The sequence below is a fragment of the Lepisma saccharinum genome, chromosome 6 (genome assembly GCF_977018435.1).
Source record: "Lepisma saccharinum chromosome 6, izLepSacc3.1, whole genome shotgun sequence".
Taxonomy (NCBI): Eukaryota; Metazoa; Arthropoda; class Insecta; order Zygentoma; family Lepismatidae; genus Lepisma; species Lepisma saccharinum.
The window spans coordinates 117,599-143,971 of NC_139234.1; the positions used below are offsets into that span (position 1 = coordinate 117,599).

A 26,373-nucleotide genomic window follows, 5' to 3' on the forward strand; every position below is an offset into this window, starting at 1 on the left:
CTACATCCAAATGTCAACCTCCCTTCCACCAGTACACCCTGGATTGCATTTTGAAGACTAGCGAGGCTCTGGAGTCTAGATCCATGGCCAGTATAATCCTCTCTGTCTATGGGATTGTGTTGGGTGCTGTCCATGTGTGTTCGTGATTATCCCTTCGTCTATTTCATCCTATCACCATTAATCCTCATCTCACAATTAGCCAAAAGTGGCAGAAACGCGAAATAAAATAAATCAAATCAATCAATAAGTCAATCATCTTTCAATTCTAAGACTTGACAAGGAAAATACCGCGTCGAATAAAAAGTAGTTAATAAAGGTTGGGAAAAATACAATTAATGTTTACCTTTTTATTAAAAAATTATACATCTTATTACTACACTGAATGTCTGATAAATGTATTTAATCATTTCACAATTGACAAATAAGGCATTGATGAGGAAGAAGCTGAAAATTTAAGAGTAGGTCTGCTACTCATTTTCAACATGATCGTGCACACTCCTTTTCTGAAAGCTTTAATTGTAAAAAAATATTTACCGTATGTATTCAAATTAGCCTCTTAGTATTACATTTTATTACTCTACCTCCAACATGGAAGTTTCATCACAAAATTACAAATGATTTTTCATTGTTTCACTTCTTGAGGAATCACGTTCATGTCCACAGACACAGATTATTGTCTTACAGTCTAATAGGTAGGAAAGTCGAACGTGAATGCGTATTCGCCAAGTCTGAGATCAAAAGTGTCACTTTATGCAAACACTGCAGCGTACATTTCAGGAGTTAAACCACAGACATCTAATTACAGACTGGAAACTATGTCCTTTTGTTTGAAGCCACTCATCTTCGCTGGCGCATAGCCAGGGAGATAGAAATATGGCGGAGCTGCGCATTACAGCTTGTTATTGTTTTCATATTTATGAAGAAATTATTTGTTCTCACTTGTGGAGTGAAATGTGTTGTGTAGAGTTATATATTGCTTCGTAAACTTGATAATTACAATCTTCTGTGGTGCAATGACTCACAATCTTCAAAATAGTTGTCACAAGTGGAAATATGAAGGTGTACTCGCAGCCATGATAGTATCCCCCCGCTTCGAAATTTTTGGCTTCAAGGACCCATGATATAAGGCTCATGTTTCCAGACTGGTACCTGGAGGTCTGTGAGTTAAACCTACGAGCGTCCTTTCGTAACCAACGTTCTTCTCGTCTTGATAGATATTTAAAGGGTGTTTCACTCGCTCTCGGCTCCTGATATTCGCTTATAAAAATCAAACTATTGGTCATAATGTAATGAAATTTGCTACGAACATACCTTGGTGTGTGAGAAGCATGATGACGTCATTGGAGATGGCGCCAGAGTCTCTCTATACCTTGCGTGGGCATGAGCATGCGTCTGGGCGGTTCTGCCGTTAAATGTCAATCATGCCGACGTGCGCTTTCAGTCTGAGTTCTTCGCCCTGCTGTTGTGACGCACTTGATAGTTGTTTGTGTTTGTTCGGGTTCGGTTGAAAGTTCGTTCTTACAAGAGTGGTTCGTGATTACAGTACAGTAACAAAGCAGTAGAGTATGAGTCGGAACTCGGTGGAACAGCGTGTGTTTATCGTTCGCACGTACTGGAAAACGGAGTCCATGAAGGCGTGCCAGCGACGACAATTTATTGCACAGTTTGGGGCCTGCAAAGTCTTCCATTCAATATTTGGTGAGAGACTGGAAATAACGTGTGCAGTCATGCATCTCGCTCTGACGTCACCATGCTTCTCACACACCAAGGTATATCCGTAGTAAATTTCATTACATTTATAAGCGAAAATCAGGGGCCAAGAGCCATTGAAACCCTTTGTATTTCACAACCAACGGAACAAGAACAGGCCGGTTGGGTTTCTTTCTGCTTGACTTTCGCGTCATTTTTGGCTGCAGAAGCCTCCAAACGAAGCAACGGCTCCAAGATTAACTTCCGACCGGAACGAACTTGACCAGCAGCGGCGTCATATGCTGAGCGAAGGCCTCTTCTTTCTCTCGGATTTGCTGTTCTTCCCGAATATCGTTCCCAGGACCTTGGAGACGCTGTTGACGCCCAGCTTTCGGCGGATGGGCAGAGCGCGCAGAAGCTGCACGGACCGTGCCTCTCTCAGCAGACTCTGGAAGGCCAGGGACACCCCTGCATAGTTCTCGGCGGCGCTCACCTCGTAGAACTGGCAGCCGAACTGCAGCGACAGCTCCTGGCCAGCGTCCACGCAAATCTCCCTGCAACAGTAAAGACATTCAGTCCGAGTTCATCTTACGCAAGTCAAAACAATCAAGCCAAAAGTTGATATTTAATATATAACATTATAAAAATATACATTGCCTGTTCGAATGTAATATATAAGATATCTGAACCGAATTTGGTCTATTGATTGATGGGTTGAAGTGGAAATTTTGGGTGAGTCAGCACTTGAGACTATTTTGCACCCGTCACATTATACGGGGTCCAGCTCCTTACCACAACTAAAATGTATCTAAATAACTTTACTGTAATGTCGGATTTGGGGGCCTCTCCGATGGCGCAGTGGTAACGTCGTCGCCTTGTAATCAAGGGGTCCCGGGTTCGATACCCGGTGAAGGCACATTGCACAGTGGTTCGGATCCCACTGTAAACTGTAGGTCCGGTGCCGATTACCCTATATGTGCATAAAGTGAGCAAATCAATCAATCAATGTAATGTCGGACAACTAAAAAATTCTTACTTCGGTAAAAGCTGAGGCTGTAAAGGGACACTCAGCACATACAAGGTCGAAACACAGGACAACACACACACACACACACAGCCCTACAAGGATTGTACTGGCCGTAGGTCCAGACGCCAGAGCCTCGTTAGTCTGCGAAATGCAGTCCAGGGTGTAGTACGTGGAAGTCAGATTGACAATTTGGTGTACTACTTGGAAGGATCACCCCCTTACACCCCCAATACGGCCTATAGTACCCAATATGGCCTATTTGCCGTTTCCCATTAATTACATGGTTAATTCAGCAGATGATGTTAGTATTTCATTTAGACTGTCCGACTGCGCCTCTAGTACAAGACAAAATAGCGAAATAGCTAGACCCCGTGAATCTGTTCTACATGATCTAACATTGTATGCATAACTTATTTCTTACTACATCTTCCAAGTGATAGGTGCTTATATCTCTAGCCAAACCCACGATTGGTGAAGAAAGTCTTCATTAATTAAGTAATGATAATGGTATAAGATTGTTTACTTTTGCAACCTCAAAGAATTTAATTGTGAAAAGTACCACTTTTAAACATAAAGATATCCATAAATATACCTGGTCTTCTCCAGATGGTAAAACTCATAATCAGATAGATCATATTCTCATTGATAAGAGAAGGCATACTAGTATAACTGACGTTCGTACCATAGAGGTGCTGACTGTGCCGGTGACCATTATTTAGTAATTGCTAAATTAAGAGAAAGTCTCGCAGTGATAAATCATAAGCAACAAAATTTAAAAGTTCTAAAATTTAATACAGGAAAATTTGCTGATGAAAAATTAAGAAAGATTACCAAATTAAACTGTCAAATAGATTTGATGTTTTGCAGGATTTAAATGATGATGAAAATATAAATGAAACAGATGTAAATAAGAATTGGGAGCACATACGTAATGTAATAGCATCAGCAGCTAAAGAAAGTATAGGATACCATAAACGGAGAAAAAGTAAGCCATGCTTTGATAATGAATGTCATAATCTAATAGAAATAAGGAATCAGGCTAGACATAGGTGGTTAAATAAATTTGATTATACAAATCTAAGCAATTATAATACAATAAAGCGAGATATTAACCGCACGTTTAGAAGTAAAAAAAGAGATTACTTGAAAAGCAAAATTAACGAAATTGAAACAAACAGCAAAAACAGAAATATCAGAGATTTATATAAAGGTGCAAATGAATTTAGAAAGGGGTGGCAACCTAAAGTAAACTTGATAAAAGATAGAGACGGTGATTTTCTAGCTGACCCAAGCGATATTCTAAATAGATGGAAGAACTGCTTTAATGACCTTTTAAATGTTCATGTAGGAGATAAATCAGAAGTAAATGAAGTGCACACAGCAGAACCTAACTTGACTGAAGTTAAAGATGCTATTAAAAGGCTAAAGAATAACAAAGCACCTGGCATTGATTTAATACCAGCTGAGTTAATTAAATATGGTGGAAATTCGTTAATATGTCAAATTCATAAATTAATTTGTTTAATATGGAATAAAAAAGAAATACGTCAACAGTGGAAAGAATCAATAATTGTTCCTGTGTTTAAAAAAGGTGATAAAATGAACTGCAATAATTACCGTGGAATTTCTCTACTCTCAACAACATATAAAATATTATCTAACATTATTTTAACAAGACTAACCCCATATGCTAATGAAATTATAGGTGATTATCAATGTGGATTTAAACGTAACAGATCAACTACACATCAAATTTTTCACATCAGACAGACACTTGAAAAAAAGTGGGAATATAATCAAAATGTCCATCAGCTATTCATTGATTTCAAAAAAGCATATGATTCAGTCAAAAGAGATAAATTATATAATATATTAGTCGAGTATGGAATACCTAAGAAGCTTGTTAGTATGATAAAAGTATGCACCAGTGAAACAGAAAGTAAAATTCGTGTGTGTATTAATGTGTCTGACAAATTTACAATTCATGATGGGTTAAAACAAGGAGATGCATTATCTCCATTGCTCTTTAATTTTGCCTTAGAATATGCTGTTAGGAAGGTAAAAGAAACTAAAGAAGGACTAAAATTAAATGGTATGACTCAGTTGTTAGCATATGCAGATGATGTAGACTTATTAGGGGATGATATAAATACAATTAAGAATAATGCTAAAATATTTTTCAAAACTGCTAAACAGAGAGGTTTGAAAGTTAACAGAGAAAACTAAATATATGCTTACAGGCCGAAACCAAGTGTTAGGTAATAATCAAAATCTAATTATTGATAACAACTCGTTTGAACCAGTTTCCAATTTCAAATACTTAGGAGTAATATTAACAAATCAAAATTATATTAAAGAGGAAATAAAAAGTAGGCTTAATTCAGGAAATGCATGTTACTTCTCTCTTCATAAACTTTTGTCTTCTCGTTTAGTATCTAAGAAACTAAAAGTTAAAATATACAAAACAGTAATTTTGCCTGTAGTATTATATGGGTGTCAAACTTGGTCCCTTACATTGAAAGAGGAACACAAATTGAGAGTATTTGAAAATAAGATCCTTAGGAAAATATTTGGACCTAAAAGGGATGAGGAGACAGGTGAGTGGAGAAGGTTACATAATTTAGAACTACATAATTTGTAGTCCAGATATTATTAGAATAATTAAATCAAGAAGACTTAGGTGGGCAGGCCATGTGGCACGAATGGGAGAGGAAAGAGGAGTTCACAGGATTCTTGTTGGGAAACCTGATGGTAAGAGACCTAAAGGAAGGCCAAGACGAAGATCGAGGGACAACGTTGAGATGGGCCTAAAGGAAATCGGTAGAGGTGGAAAAGAGTATATAGATCTTGCTCAAGATAGGGACACATGGAAGGCCTGTGTTGCCGCAGCCATGAACCTTCGGGTTTAAGAAGGCTAAAGAGTTAGTTAATTTGTAATTTACAAAAATGTACTAGGGTCATTCGGTAATTAACTTCCGTTTGGGTATAAAAGAAACACCAGGACGTTGTGAGAATTTTTATTGTATACAACTGAAAGAGACAACTCTAACCTATTTTTCTACATAAGCACCGTTTCTGTTGAGACACTTATCATATCGGCGAACAAGGTTTACAATACCCATTTCAAGGACACCTGAAGCCTGTGCATTCAGCCATGCAGTAACACTGTCTTTGAGCTCCTGGTCATTGTTGAAGTATTGTGCCCCTAGCCACTTCTTCATTTGTGGAAAGAGGTGATAATCGCTAGGGGCCAAATCTGGGCTGTAAGGATGGTGATCAAACAATTCCCACTGAAAATGTTGGAGAAGGTCCTTGGTTCGAGCATTGCTAGAGAACAATCATTACTCCTTACAGCCCAGATTGATTTTACGGTGCCTCATGTCAACAATTCCAAATACTTCTAGTGAACATTAACCTATGCCTGTGTACAAATTAAAGATGTTAGGGGCACAGCGCTTCAACAATGACCAGGAGCTCAAGGGCAGTGTTACTGCATGGCTGAATGCACAGGCGGCAGATGAGTTTGACATGGGTATTTTAAACCTTGTTCGCCGATATGATAAGTGTCTCAACAGAAACGGTGCTTATGTAGAAAAATAGGTTAGAGTTGTCTCTTTCAGTTGTATACAATAAAAATTCTCACAATGTCCTGGTGTTTCTTTTATACCGAAACAGAAGTTACTTTCCGAATGATCCTCGTATTTAGTTCAGACTTTAGTCTAAAGTCCTGCTTACGAACACTATGTAAGATAGAATCAATATGCACTACATAGGAAGATATCCTTAAAGGCATGCGCAAATATGAAATTTGTTACTCTTATGTTAACGTAGAGTGTGTGGGGCTCACTAAGGATAATATAGGATCTTACATTTGCCCAGACTGTGATGTGTAATCTCATCCATGGCCTTCTGGTGACAAGTTATGACACTTCCTTGTTTATTGCTTTGTAAACGATGTTATATCTTTGAGTAATCTCATCTCGTGCGTCATTATGTAAATACTCGTAAAATGCAAGTGTGTCAATGTACGTGGGTTGGAAATTTAATAGTGGTAACTATTAATTTACAAATGATACGAAAGGGATACTATACTGTGCAAATTAATTGGGACAAGCTACTTTTTTCACAGAATTTGAATGTGATTGCCAGTTGTTGTCTGAACCCGGCTTCAACCGGTGTTATCTGCATTGAGGTGGTGCCATTGAATGTGGTTTGACTGGTTTTAAACTGGAAATAGCCACTTCAGCTTCAGTTGTGAGTGTGTGCGTGTGACAGATGAATGTGAGTTTTTGTGCTCTGTGCGATACGTGTTGCTTTCCGCTATGTAAAAATGGATATTACTCCAAGGTAGCGTGCAAAAATTATTGCTCTTAAAGAGCACACCTCACCTCTATGACAGTGAGAGATATCGCGGGTGCAGTTGGTGTCGGCAAATCAGGTGTATCAAGAATTCTTACGACATTCAAAGCATCTGGATCATAGTCTCCAAAAAGGAGGTAAATGTGGAATAAAAAGGAAAACAACTCCAAGAACCGATAAAATTCTAATCAGAAATAGTCAAATTAATCCAACAAAAACAAGCAAAGACCTTCAAAGAGATTTATTGGCTAGTGGTTATGGTGTTAGTGATTCAACTGTGCGCCGTATGCTTCTGGAAGCTGGCCGGCCAGCAAGAAAACCAACGAAAAAACAATTTTTGAGTGCTGCCATGAAGAAAAAACGTTTAAACTGGGCCAAAATATAAATCATTGACTGCTGCTGAATGGAAGGAGGTGATTTTCAGTGATGATACTCATTTATTTGTGCAGGGTTACAAAGCAAACGTCGTTAGACGAAGCAAGTGTGAACTCTTAAGACCTGAGCATGTTCAACAAACAGTAAAACGTTTTTTTTCTCAGTAAATGGCACTGGAAGCTTAGTTCCTATTGAAGGTATGATGAATTCATCCAAGTACATAGAAATATTACAACGGCAGATTGTTCCATTCATGCAAACCTTTGACGGGACATTTCAACATGACTTGGCCGCATGTCACAATTCAAAATTGGTAAGGAAATTCATGATGGAAAATAAAATTAATGTACTTGATTGGCTTGGAAATTCACCAGACATAAATCCAATCGAGAACTTGTGGAATATTTTGAAGAGACGTTTAGGTAAAATGGACTGTACAACCAAATTAAGCATGACAACGAAAGCTATAGCAGTGTGTTTCCACGATGATGAAGTCAAAAATGTGTGCAGTACATTAGTGAAGTCAATGCCTAAACGACTTCAAGAGGTAATTTCTGCTAAAGGAGGACATACTTCATACTGATACAGGTATTTATCAGTGTATATCAAGGCATAACATGATATAAAGCATGTGTGATTTTTTGCTTTGTCCCAATTAATTTTCACAGTATAGTACCTTTGTGAAACTTTTACAGTCCTTTGATGTAGTCATCAGCATTGTGTGCAAACGTTGCCAGCGATGTGGAAGTCGTAGTATTTCTGTAGCAGTTCCTGTTCTGTTGATGGTTCGAATGGAGCGGTCTATTGCCTGAAGAATCTCTGCAATAGTTCGAAAACGAATGTCCTTCATCTTAGGGATCAAATCAAAAGTCACAGGGGCTGGTAGAGCACCTGCCAGCCCCATGGAGCTAACAAATCAGCCACAGGTTGCGATACATGCGCCCGAGCATTGTCGTGCAAAATGATGGGATGATTCTCAGCAGAAAGTGTCCCCTCTTCTTTCGCAACTCAGGTCGCAGGTTATGTTCCAAAAATGAACAGTAATACTACGCATTGACGATCCCTCCTGGAGGTACGGCTGGAATCACCAGCACTTTTACATTAGTGGTGTTCTGACTGAGTATACAACTTTAGACCGCCAACTCCAACGATACTCTATTCCTCTCGTCACTGCGCATGCGCCTAGTGTTGGAAGGAAGAGTTCATTTACTGGGAGATAGTTTAGGTATCAAACTAACACGTAGTATAAGTGAGAAGCACCGGTTCAGTTTCATGGCGTATATACAGCAGTGTTGCCACTAGCTACAAAAGTAACATTGTGGTACTTTGTTTACAATTTATGTTGCATTTTTTGGTGTGGAAGAACAAAATATATTACTAGACCATATTGGGTATATATGTAGACCTACCAATTTGGCGTATACCTTACTTTCTAAGAAAACCTTTCCTGCACCCATGTTATTATTTGGAACTGTCCAGTAAATGTCCAGAACTCTCCTCTCTTTTAAATCTTCCCATTAGTTTTATTTTTCTGACCTTGTACGCCATTAGAAACAATCACAAACTTTAGGTAGGCCATATTGGATCCAGGTAGCTTATGTTATTAAGAAGCAATAGACATGAAGTACATTTGAAAACAGACAAAAAGATTTAAAATGTTTTACAAGTTGCACGAAGAGAGTTTTGAAATCCAATCAGAAATGAATCTATTTAATTGGAAAGTGCACAAGAGTGTTTATAAATTATGCTGTTCCACGTTGTATACACTTTTAGAAGAAGAAAAAACATTTGTTTAATGCTAAAATAACATCACATTACTTCCACATCCTTTCATATACATGAAAGGCAGAATTTTCGATTGAAAATTTCTCTCGATTTGAAGATTGACACTGATGCTTCAAAGTCTGAAAAATTAGATCTGTTCAGAATTCTGCCAGGAGGCTTGGGGAGGTTGTTTGTAATTCAGTATCCATTGTCTTCAAGGTTCTGGAAGCCAATTTTCCAAAGCAACTATCTAGTGAATGCAATCTGTGAACTAAGATTTTCCACAATTTCCATGGTATGAGTTAGAGCTTCTCGTGTTAAAATCTCCAGAATACTAAGACTTCAAAAAAGGGCCTTGAGAATTATGTTCAAATTAGGTTACATGACTTCTTGTAAGGACATTTTTAAGGAGCAACAAATGATGGCTGTTTTTTCAATCCATATGTAAAGTTATCTTATTTGCTTTAAATACTGGTCAGCCCGACCCTGTGGCCGAGTGGTTAGCACATCGCGCTGCGACGCCAAGGGTCCCGGGTTCGAATCCCGGTCGGGCTTGGTTGTTTGTGAATGTCCATTCATCAGTTTCATCAATTCATCACTCATCCCCATCTTCGCAAATTAGCCAAGAGGCAGAAAACGCGAAGTAAAATAAACTAAATCAATCAATCAATCAATTAAATACTGGTCAGGTAAAAAAAAATGACTACCACCTAAAACAAAACAGACTACTTAGTTACAAAAAACACACCACTGAATGCTGGAATATGGTTTTATAATAACCTCCCGAACAATATTACAATACTCACGCCCCAAAATAAACAGACATTAGCTATAAAAAACTATTTTCTAAACAAAGCATTATATAGTCTAACTGAATTTATGGAAAATACAGAAGGACTAGACATTAGCTAATAATACTCTAGTTATTTAATTATTCCATCCTTATTCATTATTACTTTCTTTAAATTTTAATCTATAATCATTTTGTAATGTTTGTAACATGTATGTCCTCATGTCTCGAAATTCTGTATAGTAATATCTCTTTTACGTATGTAAAATTTTATGTAATCTTTTTAGAACTAGTCATATTCTTAACAATCATATATTGTAAACTATTTGTAGACAATACTCTTTAATACTCCACTTGTAACCCTTGAGATTTTCCATGCCTATATATATCACAGGTTATTGGAAATAAACATTACTTTTATCCGCGTATAAGAGGAAATTTTACCTCAATAGAAAGTTCAAATTATTTGCTTAGAAAACTGCATGAAGATCACAATCGGATTCATCTTTACAGTTGTTGTGCTTGGGATATACACTAAGTTAAATATAAATGTAATAATAATAAAAATAATATGGGACAAATTGTGTGGAAGCAAATACATTATCTAATGAAAATTATTAATATATAATTTATAAGTGATATTAAGCTGTATATAACTGCGGGGGCGTGTTCAAATTCCCTCTCCTTACGATTGGATTGGATTGATTTAGTGTTTTAAGTCCACTTTATGCACAGTAAGGCTAATCGGGACTGGACCTACAGTTTAAAGTGGGATCCGAACCACTTGTGCCTCCACCGAGTATCGAACCCGGAACCCCTTGATTACAAGGCTACGACGCTACCACTGCGCCATCGGAGAGGCCCCCTCTCCTTACGACTACATCAGTCTAGCTACATCCATGATAGCTGGACATGCTATCTTCATATATTTCGGGGATGTCCGAACCAAGTGTCTCATATTAATAATAATAATAATAATAAAGTTTAAATTAAAATAATTATAATTGCATTAAATAAATTAAAAATAATTATAATTAATAATAGTATAAAAAAGTAAAGTTTTCCCCTATGCTTTGCACCACGCTATGAAGGCGTATAAAGGGTGTGGAGTTAGAGCCCCACACTTCCTTGATCACGACCGAAGATGGGAGTGATGCGATCAGCACCACGCCCCTGGCCGCCATTACTTCCGAGAGTTTCCTCCATGTACCCATTTTATACGATGCTGGGTGGACACTGGAGCCGCTTTAACAGGTGGAAAAAATTCCAGTTCTCCCCCGCTGGGGATCGAACCCGGGTTTCTCGCATGGTAGTTAGACGCCCTAACATTTTTTTTTACCGCGGCTAGCTAATTAATAATAGTATTAACTAAAATATTCAAATTAATTATATTTTATTACATGAATAGGTAAAACTACGTTATAAGGATAGTGATATCACAGCACGTATTCATTATCTAACTGGGGCCTCCCCGATGGGCCCGTCGTTGCCTTGTAATCAAGGGGTCCCGGGTTCGATACCCGGTGGAAGCACAAGTGGTTCGGATCCCACTTTAAACTATAGGTCCAGTCCCGATTAGCCTTTCTGTGCATAAAGTGGACTTAAACCAACAAATCAATCAATCATTATCTAACTTACGTATAGCTAAGGTCATAATTTCATTTTAGTTATTTTATTGTTTGATTATTGAATTTTTGTTATTTCATTACTTTCATTATTTAATTTTAGTTATTTTATTATTTCATTATTTAATTTGAGTTATTTTATAATTTCATTATTGAATTTTAGTACTTATTAAGTCTTTCTGGGGGGTCAGGGCCCCCTGGACGTACCGTGAGTGCTCGAGGTCCCTCTTGTTGCCCAGGAGCAGCGCCGTGAAGTAGTTGTGGAGCTTCAGCTTGGACAATTTGTCGAGGATCTCGTGGGCGTCGTTGAAGCTGTCCCTGTCGCATACGCTGTACACCACGACGAACGCCTCGCCCCACCGGATGTGATCGTACAGGCAACCGATGGCCTAAAACAGAGAAAAGCCATTTAATGGTGTTATTACACATGGAGACAGAGGTTTTTTTTTAGTTACAAGAATATAAACTTCTTAATGCGTGTTCATGCATCTATTTTAAAATTAAGGTACCTGAATTCAATATGGTGTATTTGCTGTTTACAAGTATTAACGTGGTTAATTCAACAGATGACGTTAGAATGTCATTCAGACAGTTTGAATGACGTGATTGAACTTGTTGCCTGTACCTATAGTTCTGTAACTTGAGGACAAACAAACGAAATAGCTGAACCTCGTGAATGCGTTCCACGTGATCTCATATTGCATAGGTAAGTTATCACTTACTAGATCTTCCAAGTGATAGACGTTTCTATCTTTAGTCCATAATATGACAGCTCATAATTTGTACATTACAACAATGTACTTAGTTTAGGCTTTAATCTATAGTAGCACATTCTTGTAAATTTATAAATGAAAGCTCAACTCTTAAGTTTAAATTGAACCACATTGGTATGGTTAATAGAATCAACATGCATAAAAGCAAAGTTAATATAGTTATAAAGAAATGTCACCCACGGCGCATTTGCAAGTATCCAAGATCTCAACTTCCGTCGTGACGTTATCAAATGTGACGTTGTGTCGGTAGAGGAAATCTGCAAAGAAAGAGACAACAATTAACTTAGAAATATTATTTGGAACTGAAGCATTACGTCCATTGAGAATGCAAAAGTTCTATCTACAAATTGTAAACAAATAGAGATATTTTGGCTGTGGTCTATTATCTTGTGTAGTAGTAATGCTGTCGAATGTGTTTCTGTTTGTCTTGTGTAGTATCGGTGGTGTGTATGTATGTGTCTTGTGTTGTAATTGTGCTGTCTAGTATGTTTGTCTTGCCTTGCGTAGTAGTTGTGTTGTCTAATTTGTTTGTGTTTGTCTTGTGTAGTAGTTGTGGTGTGTAGTTTGTTTGTGTTTATATTGTGTAGTAGTTATGGGGTGTTTGTGTTTATATTGTGTTATAGTTGTGATGTGTTTGTGTGTGTCTTGTGTAGTAGTTGTGCTATCTAATGTGTTTGTGTTCATCTTGTGCAGTAATTGTGCTGTCTAATGTGTTTGTGTTTATCTTGTGTAGTAGTTCCTCCATTCATATTGGGGGTTAGGCGTAGAGCTGACAACTCTGCACTGTAAAAAGCCATGTCAAGAATCGGCAATATAAGGCCATGGATGTTCCCAAGGTAAAATATTCCGGAGGTAAAATAGTCCCCCGTTCGGATCTCCGGGTGGGGACTACTTTGGGAGGTCCCTGGACTAAGGATAAGATCTACATTAGGAATAAGGATATTAAATTAGGCACCTGGAATGTTCTGAGCCTTTACCGGCCTGGGGCATTTCAGTGTACAGTTAATGAGATAGTTAAGTATAAATTAGATGTAGTAGCTGTCCAGGAAGTTAGGTGGCCAGGAGAAGGGAATTGTAAAACTAAAAATTATACTTTTTTCTATGGTGGTACTGAAAATCATAATTTTGGAACAGGCTTTTTTATAAATAATAGAATTATCTCGGCTCTTAAAACAGTAGAATTTATTAATGATAGGATATCATATGCAGTTTTACAGGGTAGGTGGTGTAAAATTATTTTAATAAACATACATGCACCAACGGAAGATAAAGATGATAATACTAAAGATGATTTTTGTACACAGTTAGAACAGGTCTTTGATAAATTTTCTCAGTATGATATGAAAATTCTGTTAGGTGACTGTAATGCACAGCTTGGCAAAGAAGAGACATTTAAACCTACGATTGGTAAAGAAAGTCTTCATGAATTAAGTAATGATAATGGTATAAGATTGATTACTTTTGCAACCTCAAAGAATTTAATTGTGAAAAGTACCACTTTTAAACATAAAGATATCCATAAATATACCTGGTCTTCTCCAGATGGTAAAATTCATAATCAGATAGCTCATATTCTCATTGATAAGAGAAGGCATACTAGTATAATTGACGTTCGTACACATAGAGGTGCTGACTGTGCCAGTGACCATTATTTAGTAATTGCTAAATTAAGAGAAAGACTCTCAGTGATAAATCATAAGCAACAAAATCTAAAAGTTCTAAAATTTGATACAGGAAAGTTTACTGATGAAAGAATTAAGAAAGATTACCAAATTAAACTGTCATATAGATTTGATATTTTGTAGGATTTAAATGATGATGAAAATATAAATGAAACAGACGTAAATAAGAATTGGGAGCACATACGTAATGCAATAGAATCAGCAGCTAAAGAAAGTATAGGATACCATAAACGGAGAAAAAGTAAGCCATGGTTTGATAATGAATGTCATAATCTAATAGAAATAAGAAATGAGGCTAGACTTAGGTGGTTAAATAACTCTGATGATACAAATCTAAACAATTATAATAGAATAAAGCGAGAAGTTAACCGAACGTTTAGAAGTAAAAAAAGAGATTACTTGAAAAGCGAAATTAACGAAATTGAAACAAACAGCAAAAATAAAAATATCAGAGATTTATATAAAGGTGTAAATGAGTTTAGAAAGGGGTGGCAACCTAAAGTAAACTTGATAAAAGATAAAGACGGTGATTTTCTTGCTGACCCAAGCGATATTCTAAATAGATGGAAGAACTACTTTAATGACCTTTTAAATGTCCATGTAGGAGATAAATCAGTAGTGAATGAAGTACACACAGCAGAACCTTTAGTTCCAGAACCTAACTTGACTGAAGTTAAAGATGCTATTAGAAGGCTAAAGAATAACAAAGCACCTGGCATTGATTTAATACCAGCTGAGTTAATTAAATATGGTGGAAATTCATTAATATGTCAAATTCATAAATTAATTTGTTTAATATGGAATAAAGAAGAAATCCCTCAACAGTGGAAAGAATCCATAATTGTCCCTGTGTTTAAAAAAGGTGATAAAATGAACTGCAATAATTACCGTGGAATTTCTCTACTCTCAACAACATATAAAATATTATCTAACATTCTTTTAACAAGACTAACCCCATATGCTAATGAAATTATAGGTGATTATCAATGTGGATTTAAACGTAACAGATCAACTACAGATCAAATTTTTCACATCAGACAGACACTTGAAAAAAAGTGGGAATATAATCAAAATGTCCATCAACTATTCATTGATTTCAAAAAAGCATATGATTCGGTCAAAAGAGATAAATTATATAATATATTAGTAGAGTTTGGAATACCTAAGAAGCTTGTTAGTATGATAAAAATATGCACCAGTGAAACAGAAAGTAAAATTCGTGTGGGTATTAATATGTCTGACAAATTTACAATTCATGATGGGTTAAAACAAGGAGATGCATTATCTCCATTGCTCTTTAATTTTGCCTTAGAATATGCTGTTAGGAAGGTAAAAGAAACTAAAGAAGGACTAAAATTAAATGGTGTGACTCAGTTGTTAGTATATGCAGATGATGTAGACTTACTGGGGGATGATGTGAATACAATTAAGAATAATGCTAAAATATTTTTCAAAACTGCTAAAGAGATAGGTTTGGAAGTTAACAAAGAGAAAACTAAATATATGCTTACAGGCCGAAACCAAGTGTTAGGTAATAATCAAAATCTAATTATTGATAACAACTAGTTTGAACCAGTTTCCAAATTCAAATACTTAGGAGTAATATTAACAAATGAAAATTATATTAAAGAGGAAATAAAAAGTAGGCTTAATTCAGGAAATGAATGTTACTTCTCTCTTCATAAACTTTTGTCTTCTCGTTTAATATCTAAGAAACTAAAAGTTAAAATATACAAAACAGTAATTTTGCCTGTAGTATTATATGGATGTGAAACTTGGTCCCTTACATTGAAAGAGGAACATAAATTGAGAGTATTTGAGAATAAAATCCTTAGGAAAATCTTTGGACCTAAAAGGGATGAGGAGACAGGTGAGTGGAGAAGGTTACATAATTTAGAACTACATAATTTGTATTCATGTCCAGATATTATTAGAATAATTAAATCAAGAAGACTTAGGTGGGCAGGCCATGTGGCACGAATGGGAGAGGAAAGAGGAGTATACAGGATTCTTGTTGGGAAACCTGATGGTAAGAGACCTGTAGGAAGGCCAAGACGAAGATGGAGGGACAACGTTGAGATGGACCTAAGGGAAATCGGTAGGGATGGAAAAGAGTATATAGATCTTGCTGAAGATAGGGAAAGATGGAAGGCCTGTGTTGCTGCAGCCATGAACCCTCGGGTTTAAGAAGGCTAGAGAGTTAGTTAGTTAGTTAGTTAGTGGTCTATTTAGGACGCAATTGTTTCATCTCTTCTATCGTCTGATGCCTGCATGCAACCAATATTGATATATTGGGAGTCTTTTTGGTCCATATGCAGAATTGAAAGCAGCCACGAGAATGCAAACTCCAACAACCAATGAAACCTACGACAATTTCCTCAACCAACCACAAGCGCCATCCGAGTAATTGCTTGCATTCTAACCTGTCACTTGTGGGAGCTGCTTAGCAATAATTGTGGCCTTCGGTTCTTTCTTTTTTCTTAACAGACACAAATTTTGAAAAATAGTGGAATCAAAGTAGTTGATTGGTTTCCCAAAATGCGAATTATTTATTTTACTTTGCACTCTCAAATCAAAGCCAATATTCTATCTTATACAATTCCAATTATTAATTACAGCATAAGTACCGAACGAAACAACGTCTTTTTAGAGAGGTTTCAATATATCAGCCTTTGCATTGCAATGATACAAACTTTCAGTGAAATGGTGACAAAGATCCAAGAAATATATAATGTCAAACTTTAAAGGGCTCCCCTGAAAAAATTAAAAATTGGACATAGAACATTTACATTCTCAGTGGACGATCAGTATTCAGATGAAAGAATAGACTGATGTTCAAGGAAGCTGTTGACCAATTCTGCATGACCATCAGAACAATTTCATTCCTTGCAAACAAGAAGAATGAAAGGAAAAAAAATAATGTGCGAGCATTCATGTTTACTACAGAACTACTGGACCGTGAATGGCCAGTCGAATCACCCACTCCCGCGCGACACCTCCCCTCCGTGCGTTCATTGGACGAGGCACACACCCGTAACGTGCGCCCAGGACGCGTTCGCGTTCTCTTACTCCAGACATTCCGGAAAAGGAGTGTGATCGAAAATTTGCCTGATAATATTTATGCATCCCCCTGTACAGAAATGGCATTGATGCGGACTTGAAGGCATGTCTCCCTTCTCTTGTATTCTCGGTTGTCATTCCTTCCTTTCCGTTGCTTTTCCCGTGTATTTCTAGATTGTACTTTCAGCGTAATTCTTCTCGTACTTGTTATTTTCTTTTGTTATTCCCTCATCGACCACGGCATCAATTTGGTAGCTAAAAATCTTGATTTCACATCCCACTATAAACTGTAGGGCCTGTCCCGATATCTACTGTGTTCTGCTTTTCAAATAGATAATTAAGAAATTTAATATAAATTAAGAAAATTAATTAATTTCTGGTGAGAAAATATCTCGTCCTTCGAAAATGTAAATTATATCTTCAAGTATCGAATGACCTTCAGTTTCGGATAATGAAAGTTCCTCAGATACCCTAAATTCAAAAGTCTTAGAGAATATTATTGGTATGACGCAGTGCTCGAAGCATCCCCCAGCTGTCACTGTAAGCTACAGGACCATCACCGCATTTTCGTGAGCATTGTTTGCAATCTGAAAGCTCCGAGCTTGAGTTGTTCTTTCTTTCGCGACTACAGGTGCCCTGGACAGGGCTGCGAATGGAGTGAGGAACAGACTTTGAACCAAGAGCGTGTTAATTTCGTACTGTGTGAAAGAATGTGGTTTTTGGTTACTTGCCGTGCTACTTCTTTGTGTAATTTCAGTGTATGTGTGTGTTGTGTGTAAGTGAGGCGATTGAAATGCCAGCCGCAAAGTTCACGTTAGAACAAAGATTGTTTATGTATGACACTTACGTGAAAACAGACTCGTGTCGAGACGCGTGTAGGCAATTTGCACAGAAATTCCCTGGCGTTTCACCTCCAGGTAGAGAGACGGTTAGACGTCTCGTCCTTGCATTACGAAAAACTGGATCGTTAAATTTTAGAACCTCTAACCAAAAACGACGAATTCTAACCGAAGAAAAACTCGACGAAATTGGGGCAGCGTTAGAACGCTCTCCAAACAAACCTCTACGCCGTGTTTCACAGGAGGTGGGTGTGTCAAAAACATACGAGCACTAAGCCACTAAAATTAATGTTAAAACCGTACAGAGCAGTCCCAAGGGAGGGGGGGTTGATGGGGGTTATAACACCTCCCTTTCGCCCAGTATTTAAAAAGAAGGTCAAAGGTAGGAAAATATGACAAGATGAGGGCCGACTACCAAGAAAAAGTATACATAACCCATCCCATTCGGAAATCCTGGGCACGCCACTGGTACAGAGTTTCTATAGTGCAAGAATTACGGCCCCCTGACAACGTAAGTCGAGAAGAATTAAGGAAGAAGAACTTTTGCGTGTATATCAAAATTTCATCAAACGATGCCACCAGGAATGTGTGAGTGTAGGTGGACATCACTTTGAACAACTCTTATAACTATGTTTTTAACCTATTTTTTACCTTTACAGGTATGTGAGAAATAATAAGTTATGTCAGTGTTTCATTAAAGAATGCAACACCTGATGAAGTTTTAGTGCCTAAGAAAACCTATTTTTCTTGTTAGAACCTATTTTATGTTTATGTGCCTAAATCAAGCCTCTTTTTAGGTTTTTATATATTTTTAAAGGTTTTACAGGATTTTTATGTCATATAAAAAAATTCAATGACGAACGTGTTTGAAACGTACCCTTTGTCGATTTTCCCTCCCTCCAAGTCCATGGTGATTTTTCAAAGCTCTAAACAAAGAAAAATGTCTGATGCCAAGTAGTCTGATCTGTGTGGTCTTGCTCACTTTCGCGTCACTTCGGTGCTTTGTGGCATTCACGCCTTGCAAACTAGCATTTCAGCACTGAAGTTTGCACCACTGACTATGTTTTTGTTGAAAGATTATTTTCAGCATATTAGATGATCCTCACAGACCGGAGTTTGCCTGTGGATAACATGAAAAAAGATTGCTGCCTAACTATACGGCGAAGAGTGGATTTTAATAGCAAACTTCCAATGGTAAGTTCTGCTTTCGCCGTAGGGTTAGGCAACACACATAACGTTATGCAAGATAGTGCGTATTTCAGGATATAAGTAGGTGTCCCACTCTCATTGCCTGTGACTATACCTAATCAGCATTTTTCAGGAATTTTGAACTATTTTAAGTTTTTTTGAACCTACTTCAGGACTTTTCGAGCCTAACTGAAGATTTTAGGACCTATTTTAGGATTTTTAGAATCTAAAAGCACACTTTTTAGAACCTAAAAATCCTAGGTCTCCTTATAACATAGGTTGGTGCTCGTTTTGCAATATTAATATAAATATGTGCATGCTAAAGATATGTCCATAAAAATAAGCGGGACGTTACTGGTCGCCCACCACACTTCTCCCGATCTCTCGGCCTCGCAAGGAATTGGATGCACTGTATTATGTAATTCGGGGACTATAATGGGGCTCGGTATGTTGGGATCTATAAATAAATAAATGTTTCTCCACGTGCAGCACTCACGGCAGTAACGACCGAGGAATATTTTCTCGTTCATTCAAGATAATTTCGTGAAACTTGATTGCAACTTTTCCCCTTGTTAACCGAACGGACGGTCGAAGAGAGAGTTATTTTTTATTGGAATATCGAGTGCTCGAAAACAAACTCCACGAACGCATATTTAAACAGCGTTCTCGTGGAGATGCCATACGGAACACTCCAGTGCACTCGGGTTGTTTAAACAGTCGTGGAAGAAGGCGATTGGCATAACATCGGACACGAATGAATGAAAGACTCTTTCCTGCGTTCGAGGAGAAAGTTGGTGACAGAAATGGTTGGAAAGTTGAAACGAAACGCACAGATTCATTAACAGGTGTTGCAGCCGATGTCACTTTCTACGGACGACACGTCAAAGTAACGAGAGCGACCTCTGGTTTCGGAATCTCCCCCTGCTTTGCATTCGGGATGCCCCAGATCCTCCTGCTCTCTGGCATCCGGATTTTTCTACCCTGATGCGATTTCGTGTCCGGTTATCCTTACATCGAAACGGTAATTCGGTAAACCTTCGAAACACTTTTCCTTAGCATTTTTCTTAACATTTATGCCATGACCAAAATGCTACTGTGAAAAGTGAAAAATCTTATGGCATTTCTCAAGGACAGAACCGACTATTTCCGTAGCATAACCAATCAGAATCGACCTCTAAGTCTCGAGTGCAGATGTAATTCGCGATTAAAATTATCATCTGAGCGCTAGTGTCGCTTCCAATATGGCAGCTTTATGTAGGATAAATCTTTGTTTGCATTCAGTAGTAGTAGCTGCGTAAGATCAGCGTGTTGTCATGGCTGGTATGGAAGAAACGTTTAAATTACCCTCTATTTTTAAATATTGCGAATGCAATGGGAATTCCAGGAACTATAACGAAGGTGAAGCTGTGCTGAAAATTATGATAGGCAAAAATAACACGGAAAACGCAGACGAAACTAATGTATACGCACTGGTTCTTCAAAGCAGTGCTGTTTGGTGACCTCCCCGATGGTGCAGTGGTAGCGTCGTCGCCTTGTAATCAAGTTGTCCCAGGTTCTATACCCGGTGGATGCACATGGTGGTTCGGATCCCACTTTAAACTGTAGGAACAGTCCCGATTAGCCTTACTGTGCATAAAAGTGAACTTAAAACACCAACTGAACCAACCAACCAGTGCTGTTTGGACTGCACCTCAGGTTCTAACTGGAGCTCTCGCAAATGATTTGAAAATAAAGTAATTCACCTGTATTTGCAAACCCTGAGCAGGAGAAAAATGTAAACATATCGTTGCAGTTCTTTCCCAAAAGAGGCAGGCTGGTTTAATGATAATAGAATTCAATTCACAATTTCACCGAGGCTCTCTTCACTGAGAAAGGGCTTACTGAATGAAACAATAACGTTAGCATGTCGATTTTCTTTTTCTGGTTACCTTTATGATTACAAACATTAATTAATTTTCAAACTATTTTCATCTTCGCACTTAATCGACTTGCTACTTGCACCTGTTCCAAATTTCATACATAATACATTGTTTTCGAAAAAAAAAGTTTTATTCATAAAGAACAATTTAAAACTTTACTTTCATGGTAATAGAATCATCTTTCGGAAAATAAAGTGAACAGACTCGTGCATTCTTTCTAATATCCTTGCCGCATTTCAATGTTATCCCCGATGCCAATTTTCGGTCAAACAATTCTGTTTTCCCTGATTTATTTACAAATTTAATTTTGTTGATTCCACGGGGTGGAAACACATACAAACTTTTCACTTGTCCTGACCCACAAAACTATTTAGAGCAAAAACTGAACAGTAGACGTTACTCTTTCGAACATTTCCAATGCTTTGAACCGACTTCACATCCTACATAGAGTAGTTCCGGAAAACTCCACCAGATGGCATATCGGATAATTTTAATCACGAATGGCATGATGTTGCTAGAGCCATTTTTCGTTGTCTTCTTCTTCTAAGGGCCGGGTTTTCAATGTCTGGTCAACTTTTGGGTCAGCCAACCACCAGTTGGAGTTCACCTCCAGTCTTAACCAACGCCGGGATTTTCAATGCGAAAATAAGCAGAGCTTCCGCGAGAAATTCGATCTGACTGCCATCTAGATGTCTCAATTCAAATCAAATATCGCCTGGTGTGGGAAGGTAGAACTACAATATCGCACATGCGGATGTTGAAATTCATTGTTTACATTGCAGTGTATTCAACCGCAAAGTGTGTTATGGCTCAGCAAATGTTTTCTACTGCACAACGTGTATTTATTTATGATTTATATGTTTTAACTCAATCGACACGTGAAGTTCATAGCAATTTGAATCAAGATTCCCGGGCGTAGAAGTTCCTTGCAAATAAATTACTCTTTAAACTAGTTACGGAAACTTGAGCGCTTGATTCACGAACAGTTTACAGTGCCGATATACGGCCGCGAGCGCCTTGCTTGCCGATAGCGCAAACACTGACGCGGTGGTCTGCACTTCAATGGATCACTCTGTATAAACAAAGTATCCAAGAGCGAAACAGATCCACGTGGATGAAAGAAGCCACCGACAAAAACTTCGTAACGTTTACATCACGAAGAATTGCCGCATAACCCTCGGACAACGTTATGAAACAAACCCATTATAAGGTACGTAATGCAGAAGCCAAACTCCGGAGTGTCTGTGGCTGAACGAGCCTTCAAGTGCTAATAATCGCTGCCACACCCAACCAAGTCACGTGGTCGCTACGTGAGAGGATATATATTTAAAAAATGCAGAGGAAAATGGCAACAGAAAGTGAATCGGTATCGCAAAATCGTTGATCGTTCCATTCGCTTCGCTTTCCCCCTCGCCTTTTGTGCTTCCCGTCAGCTCAGCAACTTTCTTGTCGCTTGCCCCGTGTGAAAGTGAGAAGGCAAGGTGCTCGATGTGGAGCAAATTTCTTCCTGCACCGAACAGGGGTAAATTACCTCATAACAGGGCTTTCCGATTGGGAGGGGTCCTCAAATTGTTGGAGAGATTGGTAATTTCACTTCACGACCACAAGATCGAAAAGTATTTCAAAATTGAAAGGGTTATTCACAAAGACCTCGTGGTGGGAAAGCTTCGCGGCTTCTTTTATAACTGTGGTCACTCGGGAAAATCTCCAAATCTCATACCACGGATTTTTTTTGGGGGGAGGGGGGTTGTGGAAGACTTTACACCCCTTCTGCTATGGTAGAAATTAAATAACGAACTCTCTAGCGTTCTTAAACCCGAAGGTTTATGGCTGCAGCATCACAAGCATGACATAGTCCGTCGCACGAGTCGGTCGGGACCAGTAGCGTAACTAACACGCTCTGCCCCCCCCCCCCCCAAACTTCAATTGTGCGCCCCTACATTTTTTAAAGCTTTCTTCTATAAAATATTAATTCACGCCTACATTTATATTAGATATAGCGATAGAAACATGAAAATACGTACATTCATGTAATTTGAATCAATGTAAAAACTGGTACGAGAGGTTAAGACAACAGACAAACTGTAAAAAATTATATATTATAATTATGTATGAAAATACATTGTTACTAAAAAAAACTTACGATATCCTTAAATGCCCATTACCATTCCTCAGCGTTTTTTGATGAAAGCAAATTCTTGTCGTATTTTGGTCAAGTCCAGTTTCGAGCCAGATCACATTCGATGCTCAACAGTCCACTCAATCTCACTCTTGTCATTGTGCTTCTCAACTCAAGTAATTTTTGATCAATTTTAGCTTCGAAAACAACCTCTCAGCTGAGGAAGACATCACAGGTAGAGTCAAATACTGAAATGCAGCATATAAGAAGTGCTTACCTCAGGAATGCTACTAGCCAGAATTTTGTTTTCTGTCAAAAGGAAATCTGCAACTTCGCTGTCGCTGATGTTCGGCATGTTTCCTCTTTTGATTTCAGTTGATTTCGAAAACAAACAATGTCTGTAGAGTGCAAGAGACATGTTCTTCCAGAAATTAGTAGCGGATTCCACTAAGACTCTGTCGGTGTGTTCCGTTTGATTTGTCTCATCCTCTGAAATCTATTCTTCCCTTCATTTACTAAAATATCTAAAGCAAGATAGAAAATCTTGTAGAGTCATAATATGTATGGTTGAAAATATATTCTAACGCCGAGAGGAAAGCTTTTCTGAACTGTCGGTCTTTCTTAATTTATTATTCTTACTGCGCCCCCGAAACTCGTGCGCGCAGCGTACCGCGGGGATTGCGGGTGTGTTATTTACGCCCCTGGTCGGGACATAGGCTTGATTAGACTATCCTTTGGTACTGTAATAAAATTTGTGAAACGTAGTCTTTCGTTTGATACTACCTCTTTTCATACAACTAACTACCAATTTCTATATTGCAATAAACGTTCAGAGATGTGGACATCATTTTGAATATCCCTGTATGTATTCGTGTTAAACTATTAGGTGATGCCAATGAAGGAATAATGTCATGGTATGATCAGAAGAAAGACTGCAGCGATTAAAGGGCAGAAGAAAAAACATCTGCAATCAAACTTATGACCGATATAGATGACACTTTACAAAATCTGCTCTTAGTAAACCGTTAAATCGCCATTGCGAACTCCCAACTTTAATGTTATTGTAAAAGTGGTTTTATTATAGTCAAGAGCATGGACAGACTATACGCACAAGGGAAGATTTAGGAATGATGGAATACAACCACATTCTGCAGTCTGAAAGAATGAGCAAATTTCTCATCCAAAACGAAAAAAAATATGTTTATACACACAAAAACACACAGACCTAACCACGTGAGGTACTGCATTGCGAAAACAAATTAATGCAGTGGCTTAGTCGCTAGGGTGTCTGACTGCCACGCGGGAGACCCTGGTTTGATTCCCGAGGTGGTGGATCTAAGGTTGGAATTTTTGGAATTGTATGTCTCCGCATAAAGCGGCTCTGGGGATAACTCAGCTTCAAATTAATGGGTACCTGGGCAACTCGGGGGGGGGGGGGGGGCTAAAGTCGGCCGGAGCGTGGTGGTGATCCCATAACCTCCAAAATGGCAGAGATCGAGAATGTGTGGGGCCTTACCCCCGCATCGCTTAAATGTGCCTTCATGGCACGGTGCATGGGGAACTTTACTTTGTGTGAGAAGGTCTCGGTGTTGCAACCTCGATCTTCGTGTTTTTGTTTTAACGTTGCTTTTCTGTCACTTATGGCTAATCGCGACAATGAGCATGAGTGACGATCAGAGGAAAAAGATCAAAGAACGCCTGTCTTTGTCTCGTCTCGCGTCTCAACACACATCATAAGAAGCAGCGCGTGTTTTGGTCCAAACGAGTGAGGCAAGCCACTTGTCTTGAGAAGGTTTTTCTGTTTGACGCCTCTTTTCGAGGCTCCGAAAGAACCCATTTTATCCTGAATGTGGGTGACCGTGATGAACAGATTCACGGAAGATACTAATGAATTAAATTTATAAATACTACGAGTATAAACAAAACACATGATTCGATTGGTATGTTTGAATAGGTCGCAGACAGGCACGTATCTAGAAATATGTGGGGCGCCGTGCCTAGCTTACAGGGGCGCCGCGAAATGTTCCAAAATTTTCACTGAAATGATGTGATGTACTTTTTACACATACAATTTGATATATGTGTTTATTTTTTTTTTAACTTAAGACAAGCAACCTAACCACACTAACTGAACGTTGCAAGTGTTAGATAGGCCTTCATTCTGACTTGGGCGCGGCGGGAAAATCTTGAAATATTAAAGGCGCCGTGAAACGAAAGAGTTTGGGAACCCCTGGTTTATTGTACGAGGGACATTCCGAAAGTAAGCTTCGTCATTTTTTTTCACAGGGAAGCTGTATTACAAAGTGAGGAAACACATTGCCATAACAAAAGACAATCTTTCCTGAATTGACGACGGGAGGAGCGAAAGCAGAGGAGCGATGGCGCATGCGCAGAGTGCCGAAGAATAGAGAGAAGCAGGAGACCGATGTGCCCGAGCTCATTCGCTCTGGGACGCGAAGGGTATCATTTGGTTTGATTAGCTCACTACAAGGACCGTCAATGCGGCACGATATTGCCACACACTAAGCAAACTGAAGTCCGCCATTCGACCCAAGAGACCAAGGCTCTTGAGTCAAGGGGTTTTGTTCTTGGACGACAATGCAAGACCCCACACAGCAAAGGTCACTGCAGAACACATTCGTCGTCTGGGATGAGAGAGATTGAATCACTCGGCCTACAGCCCTGATCTTGCCCCATCAGACTTCCACCTTCTTCCTACGTTGAAGTCAGCACTATCGGGACGTCACTTCGGAAGCAACAGGCTGTGAAACACTTCCTTAAATCGCTGGGCGCCAATTTTTACCCGGAGAGTTTCTTGAAATTGATTTCACGGTACGACAAATATATCACTGTTGGTGGCGACTATGTGGAAAAATAGCCAAAAGATTGTATTTTGTTATGACATTGTATTCTTATGTTCGTAATAAAGCTTCTATGTGAAAAAAAACGACGAAACTTACTTTCGGAACGTCCCTCGTATGTTAGAAGCAGCAAATTCAAAGTGTACAACATATACTCTAGTTATGTAAATGTGTGTACGTACTATGTAGATATATTTAATAAGGCTACTGAAATATGAAGGTAACAGAAAAAAGTCTCCATCCAAATATTGCTTATGTCTAGGTATGAATTCCATGTCCACGTATTTCAAATTTAGAAATGAT

The 26,373-nt window shown here is 38.4% G+C and overlaps 1 protein-coding gene across 1 annotated transcript in view; it reads right to left on the bottom strand.

The window, feature by feature from the left end:
• Positions 1-349: 349 nt before the first annotated feature.
• LOC145989177 (ras-related and estrogen-regulated growth inhibitor-like protein) overlaps positions 350-26,373 on the bottom strand; it is a 75,092-nt gene continuing 49,068 nt past the window's right edge. Inside the window, exons 3-5 of the mRNA XM_083124471.1 lie at positions 12,583-12,659; positions 11,837-12,018; positions 350-2,243 (exon numbers count right to left, since the gene is read on the bottom strand). Of these exons, the coding sequence (XP_082980597.1) occupies positions 1,985-2,243; positions 11,837-12,018; positions 12,583-12,659 (518 nt within the window). The 3' untranslated portion in view covers positions 350-1,984. The remainder of the gene's footprint in view (positions 2,244-11,836; positions 12,019-12,582; positions 12,660-26,373) is intronic.